The following is a 21,788-nucleotide window of genomic DNA, read 5'->3' as shown; positions in this document are numbered from 1 at the left end:
GATAAATTTCAAAATTTTCTTTTTTTCATGCTAAAACAATCCAAAAAGTTATATTTTGGTTCTTTTAGAGAAAATCAAAAGAAATGTAGATGTAAATTGGTGACTTTGTGATCACTTAGGGTGTGGAAAGCCTTGGCCTGAGGGGTGACACCACCCCATGTGCCCCTGTGGCAAAGGCTGTACAGTGACACCTGCTTCAGGTCTCTTGTCTGAAATTTTTGCTTGTCTATGATAAAGGGAGCAAGGGAGTGAGATGCTGGAACACAGTGGTGAAAGCTCCCTTTGGAAGGTAGATCTGCACTTAACTCTCTGCCTCAGAGAATGTTATTTTCTTTAGGCTAAACAGATGAAGTGGGGATGAGAGGTTCATTTCCAGGAAGAGTTTGTGGCTCTTTGTGTGCAAGGAAGGACATAGTCTTGATCTTGGGATATCTCTGATAGAAGAAAGGAATTGAACGCCAAGGGTTTTTACAAATGCTATATAAAGGATGACATGGGTTATAGCAACACTTGCGTTAATTCGGTCTCCCCCAACTTGTTACCTTTTGCTCCCATCAAAATAACCTGGCAAACATGAAAGCTGGGAAAATGGTAATTGTACTTTGCAGTGAATTTCCTATTTGGTAAAAAGTTTCTTTAGAGTTTGAATAAAAGCACTGGTTTTCAAGAAGCTCAATTTTCTGGCTGCTAACAGGTGCTTATGGGGTCATGACATGAATGTCTTAGAAGCAATTGGAAGGAATTTTGCAGAAGGTGCTTGAGGAGGATAGCTATGAGCAGGTGAAGGAAATGCTGATAGGACAGTGATTTAGAGATAGGTAAAAATTAAGTGTGCCAGTGAATTATTTCTTATACAGAAATGTCATTTTAATAGTCATAATGTCTGTTTTGTAAATGAACCTGAAATATTGAATAAAATTAACACAAGAGTAGCAGTTATGAAAGAGATTGCTTCTTCAGGCAAAAAATTTGTAATGTCGTAATTTTGCATGTTGCCTGCTCTTTATTAACCAATTGTTGCATAAATATGTGTGCGTGTGTGTATTGGGCGGTAATACACACTGCTTACAATTATTGTTGCGTTAAAGCTTGCTTCCCTTTTCTCACAATACATTTTGGTATTGAACTGATAGTGAGATGCAAGCCAAAAAGTGATACTTTTCTTCAGTGTTCAACATGTCTGTGATGTATTATAGGATCCTGATCCTGCAAAGAATTAAATGAGGATGAATGTCAGATATGTTAGGAAGTCTGTGTGAATTCAGTGGGACTGGATTGTTCACAGATGCCTTTTTTTGTGCTAGGTCAGGGATATTGCAATAGCAAGATCTAGTGAGGGGGTCAAAAGGGGTCTTGGTTGACGGATGTATGTGTTGTTATAAGTGCAGATAAATGCTGAGACATTTGTATCACAGTTTTATGGTACAATATGTAAATGATGCGTTGTGGAGGCCTCTTTGGAGTACAGTCCCTAGCTATGCCGTTAATCTTCCAGTGCCCACCAGTGGCACACTTAGTCAAAATTGTCAACATTTCTATTACAGAGGTTCATTTTTTCAGGGATTTTTCACATCAGCATGCTGGATTGAAAAGTTTTCAGAGATGAGAGCACCGAAACCAAACATGAAAACTAAAATTGATCTAAACGCATAGAATGGCCTCAAGGTTCTGGATGTGCAAGAAGTTCACTTGCCAGATCATGTGTTGGTTTTACTCTCTGAAAAAAAATAAGTTTGTTTTCATGTGTTATGAGTCTCGTTTTTTTTAGAGGGGAATAAGAATTAGGCCTACTTAGCTGCTCTTATGATGACAGAAGAAGAGAAGGTGACCTGGGGAAGAAATCTTGTGGAAGTTCAGCAGCACCTTTGTCATCAGCAAGATACTACACCTGAAGTCTTTTCTCCTAACTGAGCCCAGCTCTGAAATAAACTGAACTATAGTTCATGCTTTACCAGCAAGAGCAGTAAGAATGTGGTAAAAATAGTACATATTTTCTCTTAATGAATCCTTGATGAAATAAAATAATATAATTCTCATAATGTGAGTCAGGAGAATAATAAGTTTGGTCTCTGAGGGGTGCAAAGAAAGGAGAAGGTTCATGTTTGTGGCTACCAGACGTAGGCATAAGATGCAGAGTGGCAAAGGGTTGAGGGGTCCTTGAATACATATGAGGAAATAAGCCTGCCGATCTTTAATACGAGCATTTGATGCTAGAGAACCGCCAACAAATCAAGTTAGGAAATCTGTTTATCCTTTCTGCCTTACTTTGTCACTATCTGTACAGTTCTTAATGCAGAGCAGCATTGTTATGTGCATGCACAGAAGAATAAAGCTTTCGATGGGCCGTCAGTGAAATATTGCAATATTACTTTTTGAGCAATAATAAAATACACTGATAGTGGATTTTAAGCCTTCAGGCTTCTGAGTGCCTGTGGAGCACGTGATCAGGAAATCAAAATGAGATTCAGACAGCCTAGAGGGGCTGTCAGTAAAACTTCATTTTCAGCATAGCCTTTGTGCTCTTGGTTCAGTCAATGTTAGAAGGAGCTGAAGGACTTGCTTCAAATACATACAACTAGGGCTGCATATGGGCCAGTCCTCCCAGGAAAAGCTGCATCTGTTTTTTCTGACCATTGAAGATCTGGCTGCCAAACAATAGGAGAGAAAAGTAATTTCAAATCTTTAAGACCAAACAGGAAAGTTGAACTACACACTGTGAAAATGCCTCGGGTAAGGTCAGTTTCTCTGCAGCTACCTCTTAAATCTCACGGTTCTTACAATATGCATTTTAATATGCTCATTCACTTTGTTGGTGTCAATATCTTCTCACTGAAGAATGTATAATGTTCAGGCACTTTGGATTTATCCAGTGCTCAACTGTTCATGGCAAAGGTGGCTTTGTATCTTAAAACCTTTTGAAAATGGTGTTATAATTCCATTTTAATCATACAATATCTCTTTCCATATACTTCACAGGCAAGTGCCTTTTTCCACAAACTTACTCTGAAAAGGTTTAAAAATCCTTTCTAGTGTACCAGTTTCTTTGATCATTAGATGTTCAAGAGGAGCATGTCTAAATAGCTACAGGAGTGGACTTCTCCTAGTTAACTCACAAACCAGGAAGATGGTATAGGATCAGCTATCACTGCTGTAGCATCCCAGGCATGGCATGTTGGTAGAAGCCAGGTGGGTTTCCCACTTCTGGTAAGGGCATGGGCTCAGCATGGCTTAGTCTTCCCAGACTCTGCTGATCAGTGATGAATTCTGTTAGAAACAAAACTCCTGCAATATATAGCAAGATTTGAATACAATATTAGAGCAGATACAATATAAAATCATTTTGATTATATTGTTTTATTGAGAAAAATGAGTTCTATCTGTGCGTTTGACGCTTACACGTAGAAAGAGAGAGAAAAAAAGATTTGTTTCTCTTCCCTGGTGGTATGTAGACTTGTGCTCATTCACCCTTCTTCTCTAAGGCTTTGAAGGGGAAGATACCCATCCTCTGCTTTTCTGAAAGCCAGTGTTTACAACTGATGAAAGCTGTAGGGGCAGTCAGGGCTTCAAGCAGAAATGGATATGTGTTGCTGTGCAGCTGAAGAAAATCCAGAGATTCCCTGTTGTAGTGGCATGCACAAGAAGGAGAACACCGGAGTAGGAAAAGGAGAACATCCTTGATTTTTCTTAGTAGTAAGACCATGGCTTTAGGCACCAATAAGATTGACTTGTGTTATCGCCTGATTCCAATGGACTGTGTATGTGTACATGCTGTACTGTGTCATTAACACTTGGGCTCGACCTCATTGGTTTGTCTTGGAAGAAGCGCTTCCAATGGTGGGTTTCATACCCGCTTTGGTGCGGAAAGAGGATGCAAAGTGTAGCAACTGCTTCGTCATGCAGTCATCTCTGTCTTCAAGAGCTCTTATTCTGAGATGTCCTTCAGCCCTCTCCGCTCCAGCCCGTCAGGAAGTTTTGTTCCCCTACTCTGCTCCAGTAATGGTCAGAGGAGGGCAGTGTTCTTACCCCAGTACTGCTTCTGCTGAAATGCATGTCAAAAGCCAGCTGCAACCCAGCACATCAGCTGATGGCATTGTACATCCCCCCAGAGCACACAGATAAAAGGCCCAGAGCTTGAACAAGGTTGCCTAAGGAGATCCCTCACATCCAACGTACAGGATGGCAGAGCCAAAGGGAATGAAACTGTTCTTTGGTGAGTGATGTTTGAGGATAATTTTTTCTTTCTGGGCACTTTAGGTAGGTTACAACCAGGAAGACTCATCTGCAGGACTCCCATTGGCGGTCTCTGCAGATCAGCGTAGCGGCACTCATGTTGGGGTTTCGTTGTGAGAACATTCTGGTTTCACTCTATCAGATAATAATAAATCTGTTGTTTTACATGCTCAGTGGCCCATACACAAACTGAGGGGGCCTTCCTTTCTCTCCTTGCCTATATAAATAAGGATGCACGCATAAAGAAGAATATACTCCGCAGGCTTTATTCCCTGAGGCAAACCAGGGAGGTTTAGCATTGCAGCCAGATCTGATGGGTGTCCTGAATGTAACTTCTGTTTTGCTTACTAGGTGTCTAATTAAAAGAAAGCAAGTGGAGCAGATACACTGCTTCGTGCATTGTGTGGGGCTGGAAGAAATGAAGGAGAAAATGGTAAATGGTCTCAGAAACAGGGTATTGCATATAGAAAATTATTGGAAGGGAATTTCTTAATACATCCCTTGGAGCAGTTGTCCGTGGGCCTTTGATTTATGTCATTTGCAATGAGGCTTTTCAGTGAGACAATATAATTTAACAGTAATATCCAGAGTTCTAATAGAAAATTATTAAGAAATAAATGAGAAGAGCTTAGTCAGTTGAAGTACCAAACTTCAGGGCAACTTGCTGCCTTCTAATACTTAAGGCAGAGAAAGAAGTGTTCCCTCAGAGCAAACCCAGCCAATTACAGGAATTCTTCGGCTGGAACAGGGTGTGCGGAAGCTGGCAGAGACCAGATACTCTATGAACTCTGGTGTGATACAGTGAGATAGTTTGGTGTTCTTTTGACTTCTTCATTTTTCTATGTTCTGTAATTTATTTCCATATACTTACTTCTATTAACTAACAATTTTGGAGGCTTCAAAAAGGACAAGGAGCACTGTTAACCTACATGATTCAACTCAAGAGCTAGGAGATTTTTCTTCCTTCCCTGAGAATTCCCTGTTGGAATGGTTTTCTGATGATTTGACTGGTTTTGCCCAGACGCAAAGATCAGCAGGACCAGTGCTTGTGCATGTGGAGGCAACTAGAAAAAAATAGCTTTTGCTGGCCTTTCCCATGTGCAAACTAGGCCTGTTCTTGCTTGTTTCAGACCGTTCGAAGACTATTTCAGACTGTTTCAAACTACTTTCAGAGGGAGTTAACATGGTACTAGAGATTATCTCTGAATTTTCAAACCAGGTCTTCATTGTCATGGGCTGTATCACTGACTATGCCAGGCACATGCTTACATTTTTGTGTGGCATTACCCTCTTTAACAAGGATGTTAGCTAAAATCCAACTTTGAGTTCAAACTATCTAGGCTTTGGTCAGATAGACCCAACTGTGAGAAATTCTGCCCAACTGCTGGTTCAAAACATATTTTCCTTTCCTAGTATCTGGGAAGCCTGAAAACTCCCTAAGAAGGGATAAACACACAGTAAGGAATACAAGTTTTGCTTTTAAGTGCCTGTGGTGAGAACTGTGTTCCTGATGGTTAATCTGAGGAGGCAGCCCTAGCTATGTTTTTCAAACTATCATTAATGTGAATGTTTTAAAAGTTATCTTTCAGTGACTTCGCTCAGTTGTTTCTTTTGAATAGTGATGGTATAACCTTTCTTCATTGTAAAACATGGGCTCCAGGGACATCTAGCATATTTTATTCAAGCTGAAATTGTCATTTTATTTCCAGTGAATCTTGTGTAGTGATTAAATCTGAGGCAGAAAGAAGTGCAGTAGGACTAAAAATTCATAAAGAATCATGGATTATCTCAGCATAAATACTTTTTCTGCTTGAACAAAGGGGACTTAAAGGACACCTCCATCTGGATTCACAACAGTGGCTTCTATTAGAGGCTCGGAGAAAAGAAGTAATGAAAGAAGATTTGTGAAGTGGTGCTGCTTTAGCATCCCACGCTTAATTTTCTGAGATCGTACTTTTGTGATGCTGTTTTCTTTTACTAGTAGGATCTTAAAAGCCAGTAAGACATTAAAAGAAAGATAATATGGGATTTGGATTTTTCTTCACCATACATAGGAGTTGGGTTTAGAATTACAGTTGTAAAAGAAAGCAAGCAAGCAAACTGCACGGCAGGAGCGTTTGGGGTTGCACCAAGCCCAGGTAACATAGGAGTGGACGCCCAGACTGAGTGCACTTTGTGGCTTATGGTTCAGTAAGCAGCTGCAGTTGTGTCAATCATCTGTTGAATTGTTCTTCTTCAGGTATTGCCCTTTCACTAGACAAATTGATCAGAAGAAAAGAATGCAGCAGGATAATCCAAAAATTTTGAATGTAGCTATGATTTGTAATCTCTGAGAATGATCATGTGTGAGTTTGACCTCTTCTAGACAATGACTGAAGACAGGCAGCAGTGGTAGTCATAGAGGAACCTGAGTGAAACCGGGGCAGATAAGCAGTAATTAACTTGTTTGGAGGAAAGGTGCTGTGTCTATGTGATCTGAAACAACATTGATAGTAAAATTACTAATTTTTTTTCTTTAAAGAGGTCACCAAACCATGGCCTCATAGAATGGGGTGAAACAGCTTCAGATACTGAAGCATGATACATGAAATTGCTTGGTAATCATTATATGGTAATATTATATGAATATGTAGGTATATTATACCAATATATTGGTAATATTATATGAATATTATATTACATGAAGTGTGAAATTTAGACTGGAATGAATGTATGAAATTCTTATGAAAGGAGAGGAAAACAACCAACTGCTGGATTGAGTCTGAAAGCTGGTGACAAAAGTACATTCCTGTAACAGTTGGTAGTGGATTAATTTCTATGGACCTTGAGATGGGCAAAGATAGTTGGTGTTGTTTCTATTACGCCTTTAATTCGGCACCTACAAAGATGAATGTAAGGGTTGACTTCCTGCAGTCAGTGCTTTAGCGAGCCAATGAAAAAGTCATTAAAATGAGCAGGCAGAGTGTTTAGGTCACTTGGGAGAGATCTCAGGCTGAGCTGGGTTTTCCTGAGCACAGCTTTGATAAATATACTCTTCCCAGATTTTGGAGCTAACAGCATATCACATTGTAGTCTGAAAACTTTAATGTAATTAAAGAAATGAACACCTATGGAAAACTGAACCTGCATGCTAGGGAAAACACGAGGAAAAATCCTCATGTATAAATATGCAGTTCAGATTGTGGGAAGTATGCAGTTCAAATTGTGGAGTGTTCTTCAAACTAGTAGATATAAAATACTGAACCACCTTGCTTCCTCCTTCCTTTTTCTCCGTATAAGAAAGTTAATAAATAGGGAGTAGGAGGGGAGATTTCTTGCGTACTGGATGCAAAATTGTTTTACTTGACTCCTCTAAAAAAACACCCTTACAGGTAGAACCACAAATGCCAAAGAAAAAGTTTTGTCAAAGTCATGAATATTTTCTCTCATTTGTTTCAACCTCAGGACTGATAAATTGTGTTGAATCCAAAACTAGATGAAAAATTATTTTGGGATTGCAACTTCAATTTCAAATTTCCTTCTTATCCCTTTCTCTGTTTTCTTCTTTTTTTCCCCTCTGGTCTTTGCTTCGAAGTCAAGCCAAACTCACAGTTTTGCTTGTTTTTTGTTTTGAGACCTGTTAAACTCCCTTGGTTTTGCCTGTGTTTTTTGTAGGTTTCTCAGTTGGTTTCAATTTGTGGTTCAGAGCCAGTTTCAGGTGGCCTGGGGATTACAAGTGCCTTGCCACCAGAACAAAGGAAAGCTGCTTTTTGAACTCTGGCAAAGCTAAGTCCTTCTTCCCATATCCACTCCAGAGAGTAGGCCCAGTTTTGCACTAGTCTCTTGAAATAGGGAATTACAAATCGTAGTTTCAATGTTAAAATATAATTCTTTTCCTCTGAGCTGCAGAGTGATTCTTTGTTTTCTTCCGTCTTGCCATTCCCCATATGATCACTGCTACCTCTTACAGAAATTGAAACATTTGGAAGTTGACTCTCCTGGAGAATGAATGGTTTGGAAACCTTTCAGAAAAGGAAAATCATTAAAAGACCCACTTTCAAACTCATGGGCTTATTTCCTTTACATGTAGCTTGACTGCATTCTACCAGGTCTTGGTTTGTTTGGGTTGTACATATCTCCATTTATGTACAGCTCTTCTTTCCTGTTCCAGTAGTGCTGAGATCACTGCCACAGACCTCCCAGCATCATCTGCATCTACCTGGAAAGCATTTCCTTTTTGCTCATCTCCCTCATCAGCAAATCCAAGTTGCTTAGTTTTGTTGGTCTGGTTGTTCCCTGTGTATTCCAGCCCCCCTCATTAAATGTGGTCATACAAACCTTTCCTGCCAGCCTTCAGACTGCTGGGAGTACTGATCTCCCCCTGCCAAGCTCCATGACCATACATTGAAAACAAAAACGGGGCCTCCATATTATAATTCTGGGTAGTAGGTCACTTACTTGTTCTTAAAAGCAGAAGAGGAAAGCAGTGGATGCAGAATTCAGACCGGCCAGTCTGCACTTCGTTACCAAAAAGGATGCTTACCACAAACAACTCAAATGCAGCTCATCAAGGAGAGCCCTAGAGGCCATGGAGGTCCTTAAAGCCATTGGAAAGGAAGAGCTAGATCAGTCCTAGTGCGGCAGCTGTGTGGCCTTCCTAGGTGCTCCAGATGTGAGCCTGACCCCAGCTACCTGCGAGGTGGCCTGCGCTGTGATTTTCCTATCCACTTCCACAGGATTTACAGAATGCAGTGGTGGCTAGTGACTACTCCGCGATCCCCTTCCTGACTTCTGACTCAAGCTATTGCCTACCAGAGATCCTGTTATACCACGGGTCACACAAGAGAGGAGAGAGGGCCTGTTCCCTTGCATCAGTGAAATCAAAGGCATATATTTCTCCAGATTCCAGTCAAACTACAAGTTTCTCGCTGTGTAGAAAAATTCACTGTTCGTCTACAAATCCCCATGTAAAATGAACATAGGGATCTCCCTCCATTAAGGTGAGATTTGAAATGCAAGGTAGGATGACCGTAAGGCAAATACTATGGGAATTATCTAGTTAAAACAGAGGGAGTGTATCTTTTTAGGAAGCTCTGTTTCACATCATCTCAACTGATTGAAAAGTGGTAACTGTGGGAGTCTCCAAGAAAAACTAGCCACAGACTTGCCACCTATGCAGAGGGCTGATGGCTGAAATCCATAGCATCCTGCTGAATGCTTAGCCAAATTCAAAGAGGAATAGCTCAAGTTTCTAGAACCAAAGGCTCCTGGGTTTCTGCTTCAAAGCGGAGCAAAACAGTGAGGTTGACTAAACTGTTTTTCTCATGTTGCACGTGACTGAAAGGTAACTGAGTGGATTAAAGGAAGGCTGTGGCTTCGGACACTAGATTTCATGCAATTGCAGAAGTTACCCTTTTTGAATTGCTGGCAGTAGAGCTAACGTGAGTGGCTGATGAAGAAGCATTCAGAAAGCTTTCAAGTCTCTTGCTTTTGGCTTCATGAGGCCTCTCTTCATCATGAGCCTGAATGGATTTATTGTCCTGGTCATGGAGTGTGAACAAAAGTGACGGTGTTCACAAGGCACTTAGTTTTCTCAATTCTACTCAATTCTAATTGTAACTAATGAAAAGGATACTACATTTTCAGGATGGGGTTCCAGGAAGCATTTTAAATAGAACTAGCCTCCAGCACTGTTTGAAATACAGTCTAAGTAATGCAAGATTGTTAGCAGAAAATACAGTGCTATTAAATAACACCGAGTAATGGACAGCTATTCAAAGGCATTATTCTTGGTCGGTCTGGATCATTAGGACTGAGAGCATGTGACCTGATTTGCACTCAGTAATACCTGTAGTCATTCAGGAAAGTTAATAAATAGTAATTGCAGAGCATTTTTGACTATACAGAGTGATTTTATCCATATTTTGTGGATTATTGCTGCTCTATTACAAAGCATTGACATTTTCCAAATAAGTTTTCTTTCTTCCTACAAAAAAAGGTATACTTTTCAAAAGTGAGTAGTTTGGGAGAAAGTTAACTTGTATTCCCTAAATCATATAAGTAATTCTGAAAAGTCCCCTAAAATGACTTTTTTAGTCCAAGGATCTTTTGTTGCAGGTACAATAATGTGATTTACATAGTTTGTGAAGATACGGCTTTTTTTATAAGCTCCTAGCTGAAACAGAACGTAGCAAAGTGCAAAGATAGCCTTTTCCCTTTAAGATGGGGTATGGGGGAAATATCCACCAATTTCATTACATTAATGTACGTGGGACACTTTGAACAGGGGGAGTGGGAAGGAGGCGTCTGTGGCAATTCAGTTTTTCCTGTAGTATCCACTGAGATGGTTGTTCATGTGGACAGTGGGAGGGCAAAAGAGTCGTTCTAGTGCTAATCTGAAATTTGGAAGGTGACTTCAGCTCTGTAGCCTGTCCTACTCTCCTTGTATCTCTCTGTGCCTCAGTTTTCCTTTTAAAAATGGGAGTACTAGGCCTGCTGTAACACTGCAGAAGGCCATGCTGGGACCTGCATCAGGTACTGGAACCCGATGTTTTGTGCAGTTCTGTTGAATTTGTAGCTCTGATGATACTGAAAATTGGAGGTTTCCAAGGATTGCCTCAGAAGCCTCCTGACCTTCTCTTCTACAAATATGTGCTCATGGCTCACCTTTGACAAGAAGCTGTGCTTTGTCACGATTTGTTTGGCATGGAGCTTGGAGTCATGATGAAGTGTCCCTACAGACCTTTTTATTTTCTTCCTAACTACATTGCCTTGACAGAGTGACATGTTGCTGAAATGATGCATCAGAAAGATTTGTTAGGGAGTATGTTGGATTTTTTTTTTTTTTTTAATTAAAAGCATTGTCATGAGTCTGTTTGGAAGGCGTAAGCATCCAGTACCATTAGTGTCTAGGTTTGACTGGCAGATCCTTTTCCAGATGCATGGGGCAATTTTTTCTGCAGTGGCACCCTCTTACCTCAGCTAAACCTAATTGCGACAGAGCTGCTGTGGAAGAAGCAGTAGTGAGGTGGTAATACCTTCTGCAAGAGCTCGCCTCAACTCCGTTTGATGGGAGAAACCACCCAGCATGTCAGTTTTACTCCAGACTTTTTTGGTTATAGCACAGTCAATTAAAATGACAAAATGATGCATGATAGGAGGAATAGCTTCATTATACTGTCGCTTGTACTTTGTAGTTTGCTTTTAAAGGTCTCTGTTCGCCATCACACCTAATGAAGACCAGAAGCTGACAGTTTGCAGCAACCTTGTGCAAAGTGTAAATGCTTTACAGTAACACCATGACAAATACCAGTTTGAGTTTTTGTTGTGTCTCTGGTAACTCTGTTAGAGATGTGAGTCTGAGAGGATTTTAATTTAACCCTGTTTTCGTGATTGTGAGACGTGGAAGCTGGGTTGGTTGTATTTATTCTACCTTAATATTGGGAAGACTAAGAAAATCTGGATTTGGACCACTCACAATAGTCTTCTGGATTTAACCTTATCAGGGTTCTCTGGTGATAGAACACATAGTGCTTTTAAGATCTAACGGACTATATTTTTCAGGATTTTAAGGCCAAAATGTGTCAGCATAACCATACAGTCTGACTTCTTGCATATTGTGTGCTGTAGGATTATATTTAGCATTTCCTTCGGAGGGAGGAATTCTTTCTCTGTAATATGTACACGTACAGGACAGTATAAACCTTCTTCTCAGTCACGAAGTACTACATACTGCAGTGACATCTCCTGAAGGTGGACGAGAAGGAGGGAGAGGAGTGTCTGTAGCATGTGTAGGAAGCAGGAGTATGATGAATCAATACATTCTGACCTACACATCTGAGGTGATATTAGGTCCCAGTACTTGTGGACTTTGGAGCTTGTAAGAGCTGCCACACTGAGTTAGATCTCCTTTCAGCACACTTCCTACAGAGTTCTTCACAGTAAACCAGGAATGAATCTCTACATTTTCTAGTGCTTCCTTGGTGCTGGAACTGCACAATATGGAAATGCACAGTATTTGAATGTGTCCCCAAAGTGTTTGTGAAGATGAGAGCTTAATGAAGAAACTTACGGTGCTGAAAGAAATATGGTAAAAAGGAAGTAAGATAAACAGAAACATCTTTCTGTCCCTGCAGAAACTCAACCTATTGCATGAAGGTGTCCATGTCCTTGACGGTAGCAGAGAATGAATCTGGGCTTTGCTACAACAGCAAGATCAGATACCTGGAAAAATCAGAAGTCACTAAGAGAAAGACAATCTCCTGTCCTGATATTGAGGATTACAAAACAGCCAATCAAGAGCCGGACGTGGTGTGGTACAAGGTAACTACTACTGTATGACTGCTGTTGTACTGAAACTCTAAAAAGCTGCCAGTGCTTTCAGTCAGAGGCTTAGAAATGGCCTTTTCTGAGCCTTGAGCAGTTTGTGACTGGTATGGAGGGTGCTCTCCCAGCATTGTAGAAGTAAACCAAAGTACAGGCAAAATTATCCGGCATAGTCATTGACCAACAAAAATCCTTATCAGTGAGGCTGTTCTAACTGCTGCAGGCTACATTATACCTCAAATTGTGTTCCCGCACCGCTGTGCATCTGTATTACAGTTTCCACCATGGTGGGATGTCTGCTTACCTCATACTATAGTAGAAACAGTGGGAGACGACTTAAAACACAGCTAAAGTTGCATCAGCACTACCAAATTCCGTAGGGCTCCCTACTTAGTTTTTATGCAGTCCCTAATTAGTTTTTATGAAGGCCATTGGGTGATTTCACCGAGGCCTGCTAATTTTTACTAAAGTCTACTGGCCGATTTCACAGAGATGCAATTACTTTTGCTGAGGCTCATTGAATAATTTTACTGAGGTCTGTTAATTTTTACAGAGGTCTGTTAGGTACTTCTGTTACTCAGTAGGTAACTCTGCTGGCTGCACCTTCACCAAGGCCTCTGTGGTACCACCCACCACTTTCAGCAGCAGATACAGTGGTGATGTGTTGCCCTACCTCCGCAAGGGGCTAGGAGAATAATTAAAATCAGGATGTCAGGCAAGATGTGACCACAGGAAGATCTTGGCAAATTTTACTTTTTGTCTGGATCTGAACTGAAGTCTGTTGTTTGAAAAGCCCTAATGTATGAGGAGATAGGAGGAGACAGTGGAGAGGGAAAGAAAGATAAAAGTCAGAGGGAACAACAGATGTTGGGGCAAGAGCTTGATGGGGTTATTGGAAGATGGGAGATGGATTGCTGGTATAAAGAAGAATAAAAAAGGAGAATGACTTTAGGACACACTGGGTTCAGGTAATAAAGGCAATAATGTACAAAACAGTTAAATCCTAAGTTTTGAGGTCTTGATTGGTCAGCCTTGATAACGTTCTTTGAAAATGGTTATTTGGTGAAATAAATAATATATGCAGAGCTACAGATTTTTTTACTCTTTAACAGGATTCATCAGAAAAGAACAATTTTAGAAGTTATTATCTATTTATATTTTTAATGAAATCTCACGTATTCCAGTTTATATTAACAAAACATTTGCCATAACTCAGTTAGATAAACAAGGTTTTTCTTTTAGCATTAAAGATGTTTCTCTCAGCATATGAGTGGATGCCTTCAGTGTTGTTCATGCATAAAATACATGTATTCAGTTAAGTCTGAAATCTTAAGAAAGAAAGTACTAGGATTACACTGTTTCTTGCCTTATCTATTTGTGTGTTATTGAACACTACATCACTGAAGATCTCATTCTACTAGAGCATGCTACAAAAATAATCTGACAGGAGTAATCTTCAGCTGTCATGGAGTAGAAATCAGCCTAAGGAAAATGCACATATAACCCCATATCAGTGATGCTTTGTGCTGACCAAAAATGGGAAAGGAAAGGCCTTTGTTCCCTAAATTCACATATTATCCGGGTTCCCCATGCAGGCTGTGTGACGCCAGCCTCAGTGTGACATCTGACTGACAAGCCATTGCCATGATGGAATTGAGCACAGCTGATGTTGTCGTTTGATGATAACTGCAGGTCAATCAAAGTCAGCAACCTTTGGTCTGGCTTGATAACGAGAAGAGACATTAATGGAATAACCTATTACATGTACCTGCTTATTCATAATTAATGATAAAGAGCCATCAGTTCAGTTTCTATAAACACCTGTATTACCAGACTTGAGTCAGGAAGCTCAGTAATTTGAAATGTCAATAGTGATGTTATGCAGAAGGTATATATGCCGAGTTATCCCTGGACTGGAGTTTTCTAAAATATTCTAAAGCTTATTATGGTACTAACTGTTAATAGAAATTAATCTCTACAAAAAAGCATAAATTCATTTATAATAATTGCTTGAATTTCAAAATAATATCATGAATACCATGATAACCCCTAGAAACCACACTGTGGCACTTAAGACTGTGCTGTGAAAGGCAAAGTATGTAACAAAAAGCCGGTGCCAGCTCCCAGGGAATGCTGTGGGGTGGTATTCTGGCTTAGGACGTGCCCCTCACTTCCTGAGGCTGGCATGTGTTTCCAGACCCAGCACACTGAATCCTCAGTTTTTGAGTGTGACTGATGAATGCAGGTGACATCAGCCATCTTCCCATGTAAATCTGCTGCAGAGGCATTTGAAGAGCAGTTGCTTTTTCATTATGTTGAATATTTAGTGAAAATCTTTATCCAGTGACACAACATAAGTTGTCCAAAATAGGATAGTAGACAAATAAATATGAGGAAGTCCGTGGGGTTTTGTTCTTTATAATTTTGACTGAAAAGAGAAATCCTTGTGGCTGTGAAAGACCGCCAGTCCCCTCATAGTCTGGGAATTTGGACTTCTGGCCGAAGAACTGCCGTCACACGAGGCATTAACATGGGAGGCCTGCTGCGCACCATGCTCAGCCCGCTTCCAGAAGAGTTCTCTGTGTGGAGGGATTAACGAATCAGCGCCAATAATTGCATCTATTTAGAGGGAGTTAGCTGCAAGTTAAACATGCTCTTAAAATAATTAGGCATGAATGGATTTCTACATGCACGCTCAATAGGTAGTGATAAAACATTTGCTCTCAGGATTTGTTTTAACAGTAGTGTGGATTTCACTTCTTGCTAGAATTATGCTGTATGAAATACCTGGTTTTAAAGATTTCCACAATTAATGCCATTATTATTGTTCACACACAGATCCATTAGACCTGTTAGAATTGTTTTGACAAGAAGAATAAGGATTTTTGTGAAATAAATGTATGTGTCAAGGCAAGATTGAATGAACAGAATTTAAGAGTAAGAACAGTTTCATGAAAAAAATCAACTGGCAGTGGAAAAAAAAGTGTATTACATCTAGAAAGTAGAACCTTAATCCATCTCTACCACCTCTTTGCTATTACTGGGTTGAAAGAACAGCTGTGAAAACTGTCAGAGTGGCAGGTGAAGGACAGGTAGTTGTTATCTACCCTACAAAAACTAGAGTTGTTGAGGTGCTGCCAGGTAAAATGTCAAAGAAGAGAAAAAGAAGCATAATAATGAACAACCTAGTTATTGGAAAAAAAAAAAAAAAAAAAAAAAACCAACTATTCTAGATGTCTAAGGAAAATAGCCTAGTAAAAGGAAACTTTGAGATTCTCCCATCAGTTAAATATGGTGCAAAACTAGAAAAGAACACAAAACCTGGTTAAATGAGCAACCCTCATACACTTTGGTACTTACTGGTTTGGGAAATTAGCAGACCTCTGATAAGAATACCTAGATTGTCTCCAGAATATGAAGACTGTTTAGATTTTCTTTATGGTTTGTTTATTGGCCTTTTTATTGCTTAAAATAAATACTATTCTTCACCTTCCTTTGTTTTAGCTTTTAGTTTTGTAGGTTGAACTAGTCTGTGAAAAAACAGGCAGAATTAAACAGGCATTTTCAACATGTAGTTTGAAAGTCTGTGCAGACAACAGACGAAAAAGAGAAAGGCTTCTCCTCTTTGAGCGAGAAAAGCTTATAAATCAGTTTTAATATGAAAAGTTTTAAGTGGACAAGAAAAGAAACAGATAGGAAGTCAGTGATACAGTTCCAGTAGAACCATTCCTCACTGTAAAACTGCACTATGTGCAAGCACTGTTTTTGTGCTGAATCTTTAATCTCTGCAGTAGTAAAGGTTTCACCCTCCATATTACAAACAAGCAGAATATAAAAATGTAAAGTACATAAAAGTGGGGATTCTTAATCTCTTCACTCCCATAATTTTCAAAATAAAATACTAAATATAAAAGAGGTGGCATATGGGGTCTTTCAGTGCTGCACTGAAAGGATGCACCTCTGAAATATGCTTGCTTTGTGTATTTTGGGCATTTTCTTCCTTCTAAATTAAGATTGAAAGAACTACATCATAGTCTTTGCCTAGTGTTCAGATTCAGTTACTCCAAGCAGGTTTTTGATGCAGTTACATCACACCTTTGAACAGAGCTAAAAATTGAGTGTGAATCAGAAAGGGCATAATGGCATTTTCCTGCTCAGGAGCTCTCGAGCCATGTTAGTCTAATACAGTAACAAAAATAAGCTCTGATTCCTCTTTGCACAGCAGACAGGGATCTTGTTTCTGTGCATTCTCTTGCATCAGTGTTAACTAAAGTTCACATGCAAGACCCAATTTTGCTTTCCTTACAACCATACTTAGGAGTAGGAAAGATAACACTCAGGGACAGGCAATAGAATTGCACAGTTTCAGTATTCAAAATCTGACCGCATAGTAACTGACTAAAATTTGCCCTAGTAGGCAATTTGATCCTCACATTTCCGTTGCGAGGGCAAAAGCTTGCTGTCCCGTCTTTTTTCTTCCTTATTATTATCATTTAATTTAGAAACTGACATTGTGGATTTGGAACATTTGTGGATTCCCAGGAAAAAATTGTATTTGTGCCATTCTGATCACTTGCTCCCTTACAGAATATCTGCGCGAATCAGCATGCTTTCGTGTTTGGTTGTTTTATGAGAGGGCTTTGTTCTATTTTGTTTGCTCTATTTCCAACCCGGCTGTTGCAGCCAAGAACAGAAAATGAGCCATAGGTATGGGTTGACTTTTTACATGAATTGTTGAGCCTGCTGTAGCTGATGCAAGATTGTTACTTGCAATCTGAGACCTTTTTCTATGCTACCACACTGCGAGAGGGAATAGAGCAGCGTTTAAAGGTTCTTTGGCGCCTAGTTGTGTTGCTTTGTGTGCTCTGGGCAGCAGAATTAATCAGAGCCTGCAGAGTTGTCAGCAGTACTCCATGTTTGAGAGAAACTGATTTTCTTTGCAGACTGAGCACACTTGATGTTGAACTTACTGAGAGACAATACACATATAATCGTAAAGTACGATTTTAAAGACAGGGATAAGATTGTACCCATACTTTTATGCCAGAGTATTTAAAAGGTGCTCAATCATGGGTAACATTAGGGTGGCCAGGGACTGATCTGTGTGGCAAGGGTACATGATGTGAGGGAGGTGAGCAAGCAGCTTCCAAAGCTGTTCCCGTAGCTGTTCCATAATTCATGAGGATGATCCTAAATTTGCTAAATAACAGCTTAGGTCTGCCTAGGGAAGTCAGAGAGAGCTGCAGACCATCAGTAGCATGTACAAGTCAGAGTACCCACATGGGAGTGGGATGCTGCAAAGGGCCTGGTAATGGGAAAAGACTGAATCAGAGCTCACACCTCATCAAGTGCCAGAGAAGCCAATGAGGAGACACAAGACCAGGCTTTTGCTCCAAAACTACTACTATTCTTCCTGTTTTTTTTTTCTGTTGGTAAATGGTTCTAGCCTGAAACTGTGTAAAGTTTGCCTTCAGGCCAATTCTTAACAGACATTTTCTATACTTCCTTTAATCAGAAGGTGTATTTTAATGATCTGTCCTAAAGTAAAATAAACATATTGGCAGTTGTTCATCATGAAAAAGAGAAAATACTTCTTCACTGCTTCAAGGCGCCACATATGAAAGATGGCCCATGTGATACAGTGAGAGCTCTTGTACCTTAAAAACATTTCTGTTTCATTTTACATGCAATGTCTTCAAATTAAACCCATTTTTAGATCTCCATGCTGTCTGAAATTATATCTGAAACTGAATTTCAAGATATATTACAAAATACATTGAGATTGTTGTTTACTTGTGTATAGTACTGAAAATCTGGAAAAAATGCACTGTCTTTTGTTGAACAAGCTGGATAATTTTGGCATTTGATTTTTTTTTCTGCAGGAATGTAAGCCAAAAATGTGGAGAAGCATTGTAATTCAGAAGGGAAATACTCTCTTAATACAAGAGGTCCAAGAAGAAGATGGAGGAAATTATACCTGTGAACTGAAGTTTGAAGGCAAACTTATACGAAGAACAACCGAACTGAAGGTTACTGGTAAGAATCTTTGTTGTATGCAAGAAGAAAAAAATGAGTTTTAAAAGAAATAAGTGACTTGCATGTATCAGCAAATGTATTTGATAGAAGTGAGTGCAAACTCAACACCAAATCCCAAGAGACAAGTCCTAGGTTCCCAAACTGGGAGAAATGTAGATCAGGTTCCTGTAAAATTCCACTGCAGACCTCTTCAGCCATTTGCACTGTACAAAACATGGAAATGCTAGTCATAAAGCAAAACGTAGAACAGACCCAAGTCCTCCCTATATGGTAGAAGAATTCAGACCCTGGTTTGGTCCCATCTTCCATGATAAACTGAGGGAAGGTTGGCTAAACATTTAAAACAGACTTCTGGTAGGGTTTGTTCCAGAATAAAATACAGCCAGAAAAATCATCATTAATTTATTTTTTTGTATGATTGTTCCATAATTTTATCATAGAATCAGTAAGGTTGCAAGGGACCTCTGGAGATCATCTAGTCCAACCTCCCTGCTCAGGCCGGGTCACCTAGAGCATGTTAGACAGGGTTGCATCTAGGCGAGCCTTGAATATCTCCAGAAAAGGAGACTCCACAACCTCTCTGGGCAACCTGTTCCAGTGCTCCATCACTCTCACAGTGAAGAAATTCCCCCTCACGTTCAGGCAGAACTTCCTGTGCTTCAATTTCTGCCCATTGCCTCTTGTCCTGTCACATGGGACAACTGAAAAGAGTTTGTCCCTGTCCCCTTGTCACCCTCCCTTCAGGTGCTTATATACATTGATAAGATCATAAGATTATGTTTGGTTTAATTTATGATAATCAACTTCTGTAGTCTAGAGATTGTCCTCAGTGAAGAAGGTGGCACAACCTGCTCCTGGAATGAAGGTAGGAACATTCAACTGTTACGGGAAAAGCAGTCTGCTTCCCAGGAAGGTCATACACAGTAGGTATGTTTCTGAGTTCATGGAGTAGCCACTAATCAACAGTACGTTTCATCTGTTTTTGTCAGGTAACAGACATGAATGGCTAGAAAAGTACTGCCTACCTGTATGTTCCCGATTCTTTTACATTTCACTGTAGAACATGACATTTATAATAATTATTTTGCTTTCAGTGTCTGTTGGAGTTTCCAAATATCTGAAAATAGTAGCTTTTTTTTCAGTCTTTCACACAAAACCATGCAAACAAATGGTTAGGTGTTTTCCCATCTGTGTTTCGGCATATTGATCGAAATGGAGTCCTGCTTGAAGCAGTGATAAGATAAGTGGAATTTCACATTCTTGTATCAAACTGAATTAGTCTATATGATATTTCTAATGTGTTTTTGAAATACAATTCTTCCCTTTATTGTAAGCAAAATCCATTTGTCTTTTCTTATCGTAATTCTTCATTTTAAATGAGTTCTTTTCCCTGAGTGTCAGGCTCATATATCATGCGATTCCTTCTTGTCCATTTTGACCATGGACAGATCTCTAAAGTATTGATTTGACCTACCCGACCCCAAACCTGTCAAATGAAGATGTAATACCTACCTTGTGAATAGTTGCTATCCTAGGTAGCATGCTGGTCTTCAACCTAAATATGAAATAAGTTTGACAAAGTGAAAATTAGGTGCATCTAATTCAATTCCACATGATGGATATTCTGTAGATAACAGATACTCTGTTCTCTCTCTCTCATCATGACCTTGCAAGAGCTCGTATCTTCTCTTCATTATTTGAACACTCTGGTATATTCATACTTCACAATTTAATGTATTTGCTGTAAACTGACTGTAGTAGATGTTGGAGCCATTTGTTCTATTAAAATGCCTATAACCTGAATTACTAAATATGTAAATATGGAATCTGAGAGTGTTTTTTTTTTACAAAATGTTTGAGAATGAAGAGAATGTTAGCCTTGTAATTTGATGAGAAATTCGTATTAAATTATATTTTGTTGAATTTGCAAAAGCCACATATATCATATGTTACATAATCCATGTTAGACACAGCAGCAAATAGCACAGCGGGGAAAAAGAAATCATCTTCATTTACATAAACAGTAGATGATTTTTAATCAAATATCTTTTCCCAGTTTAAAGGGTTTGGGAGACATATTTGGTTTTATGTGTTTGCTGTTTGAATCTCTTTAGGTATCTGCAATCAGCTAGTTAGTTTCTGTAGATGACAACCTGACTATATAGATAAGAGCTCTGAATTTAATAGATAGGACCACTTAGGAATATTATCTTATAGCTTGATGTTTTACAGATTTTCTTCTGTTTGTGTTTGTTTCAGACTGTGAATTTTACTTGCAAGTAGCTTTCAGTTTTTATGGAGGGGTCAAAGAAAACTCATGCATTTCACTCAATTCTTTACACACTCTGATCAGATATTTATACACATTGATAGAATCCTCCTGAGCCTTCTCTTCTCCAGGCTTAACAGTCCCAGCTGTCTCAGCCTCCCTTGTATGACAGACGCTCTGCTCCCTTAATCTTCTTTGACCCTTTGCTGGACTTGCGCCAGTGTCCCGTGTCTCTGTCATACTGGGAAGCCCACAAGTGGACACGACACTCAGTATGTGGCCTCACCAGTGCTAAACAGAAGTTGTCCTAATGACAAATCTAATCTAATTTTCTAATGTAGCCTGGAAGACTGTTGGCCACCTTTGCCACAAAGGCACATTGCTGACCCATGTTCAACTAGACCCCAAGTCCTTCTCTGCAAGGCTGCTCTTCAGTTAGTTGGCCCCCAGCCTGTACTGGTGCATGGAGTTGTTCCTCCCCAGGTGCAGGACTTGGCACTTTCCTTTGTTGAACTTCATGAGGTTCCTCTCTGCCCATTTCTCCAGCCTGTTGAGGTTCCTCTGAATGGCAGCAGAACCCTCTGGTGTTATCAAGCACTTCTCCCAGTTTTGTATCTTCAGCAAACTTGCTGAGGGTGCCCTTGGTTCCATTGTTCAGGAATTTGCTAAACAATATTGGCCTCAGTATTAACCCCTGAGGTACACCACTAGTGACTGGCTTCCAGCTGGACTAGATATTGCTGATCACAACCCATTGAGCCAGGCAGTTCAACCAGTTTTCAGTACAACTGAATATCCACTTATCTAGCTACTTCATTAATTTATCTATAAGGATGTTGGGGAGACAGTGTTGAAAGCTTTACTAAAGTCAAGACAAACAACATCCATAGCTCTTCCTTCATCCTCTAAGCCAGTCATCTCATCATAGAAGGCTGTCAGGTTGTTCAAG

The 21,788-nt window shown here is 39.7% G+C and overlaps 1 protein-coding gene across 2 annotated transcripts in view; it reads left to right on the top strand.

Annotated features, from left to right (window-relative positions):
- Positions 1-21,788, top strand: part of IL1RAPL2 (interleukin 1 receptor accessory protein like 2) — a 376,004-nt gene that overhangs the window by 197,094 nt on the left and 157,122 nt on the right. For both annotated transcript variants that reach the window (XM_062584647.1, XM_062584648.1), the window contains 2 exons: positions 12,345-12,531; positions 18,417-18,570. In XM_062584647.1, the coding sequence (XP_062440631.1) occupies positions 12,345-12,531; positions 18,417-18,570 (341 nt within the window). The remainder of the gene's footprint in view (positions 1-12,344; positions 12,532-18,416; positions 18,571-21,788) is intronic.

The sequence above is a fragment of the Rhea pennata genome, chromosome 11 (assembly GCF_028389875.1).
Source record: "Rhea pennata isolate bPtePen1 chromosome 11, bPtePen1.pri, whole genome shotgun sequence".
Taxonomy (NCBI): domain Eukaryota; kingdom Metazoa; phylum Chordata; class Aves; order Rheiformes; family Rheidae; genus Rhea; species Rhea pennata.
Note: the sequence above shows the minus strand (reverse complement) of the source record. Positions and strands in the feature narration are given on the sequence as shown.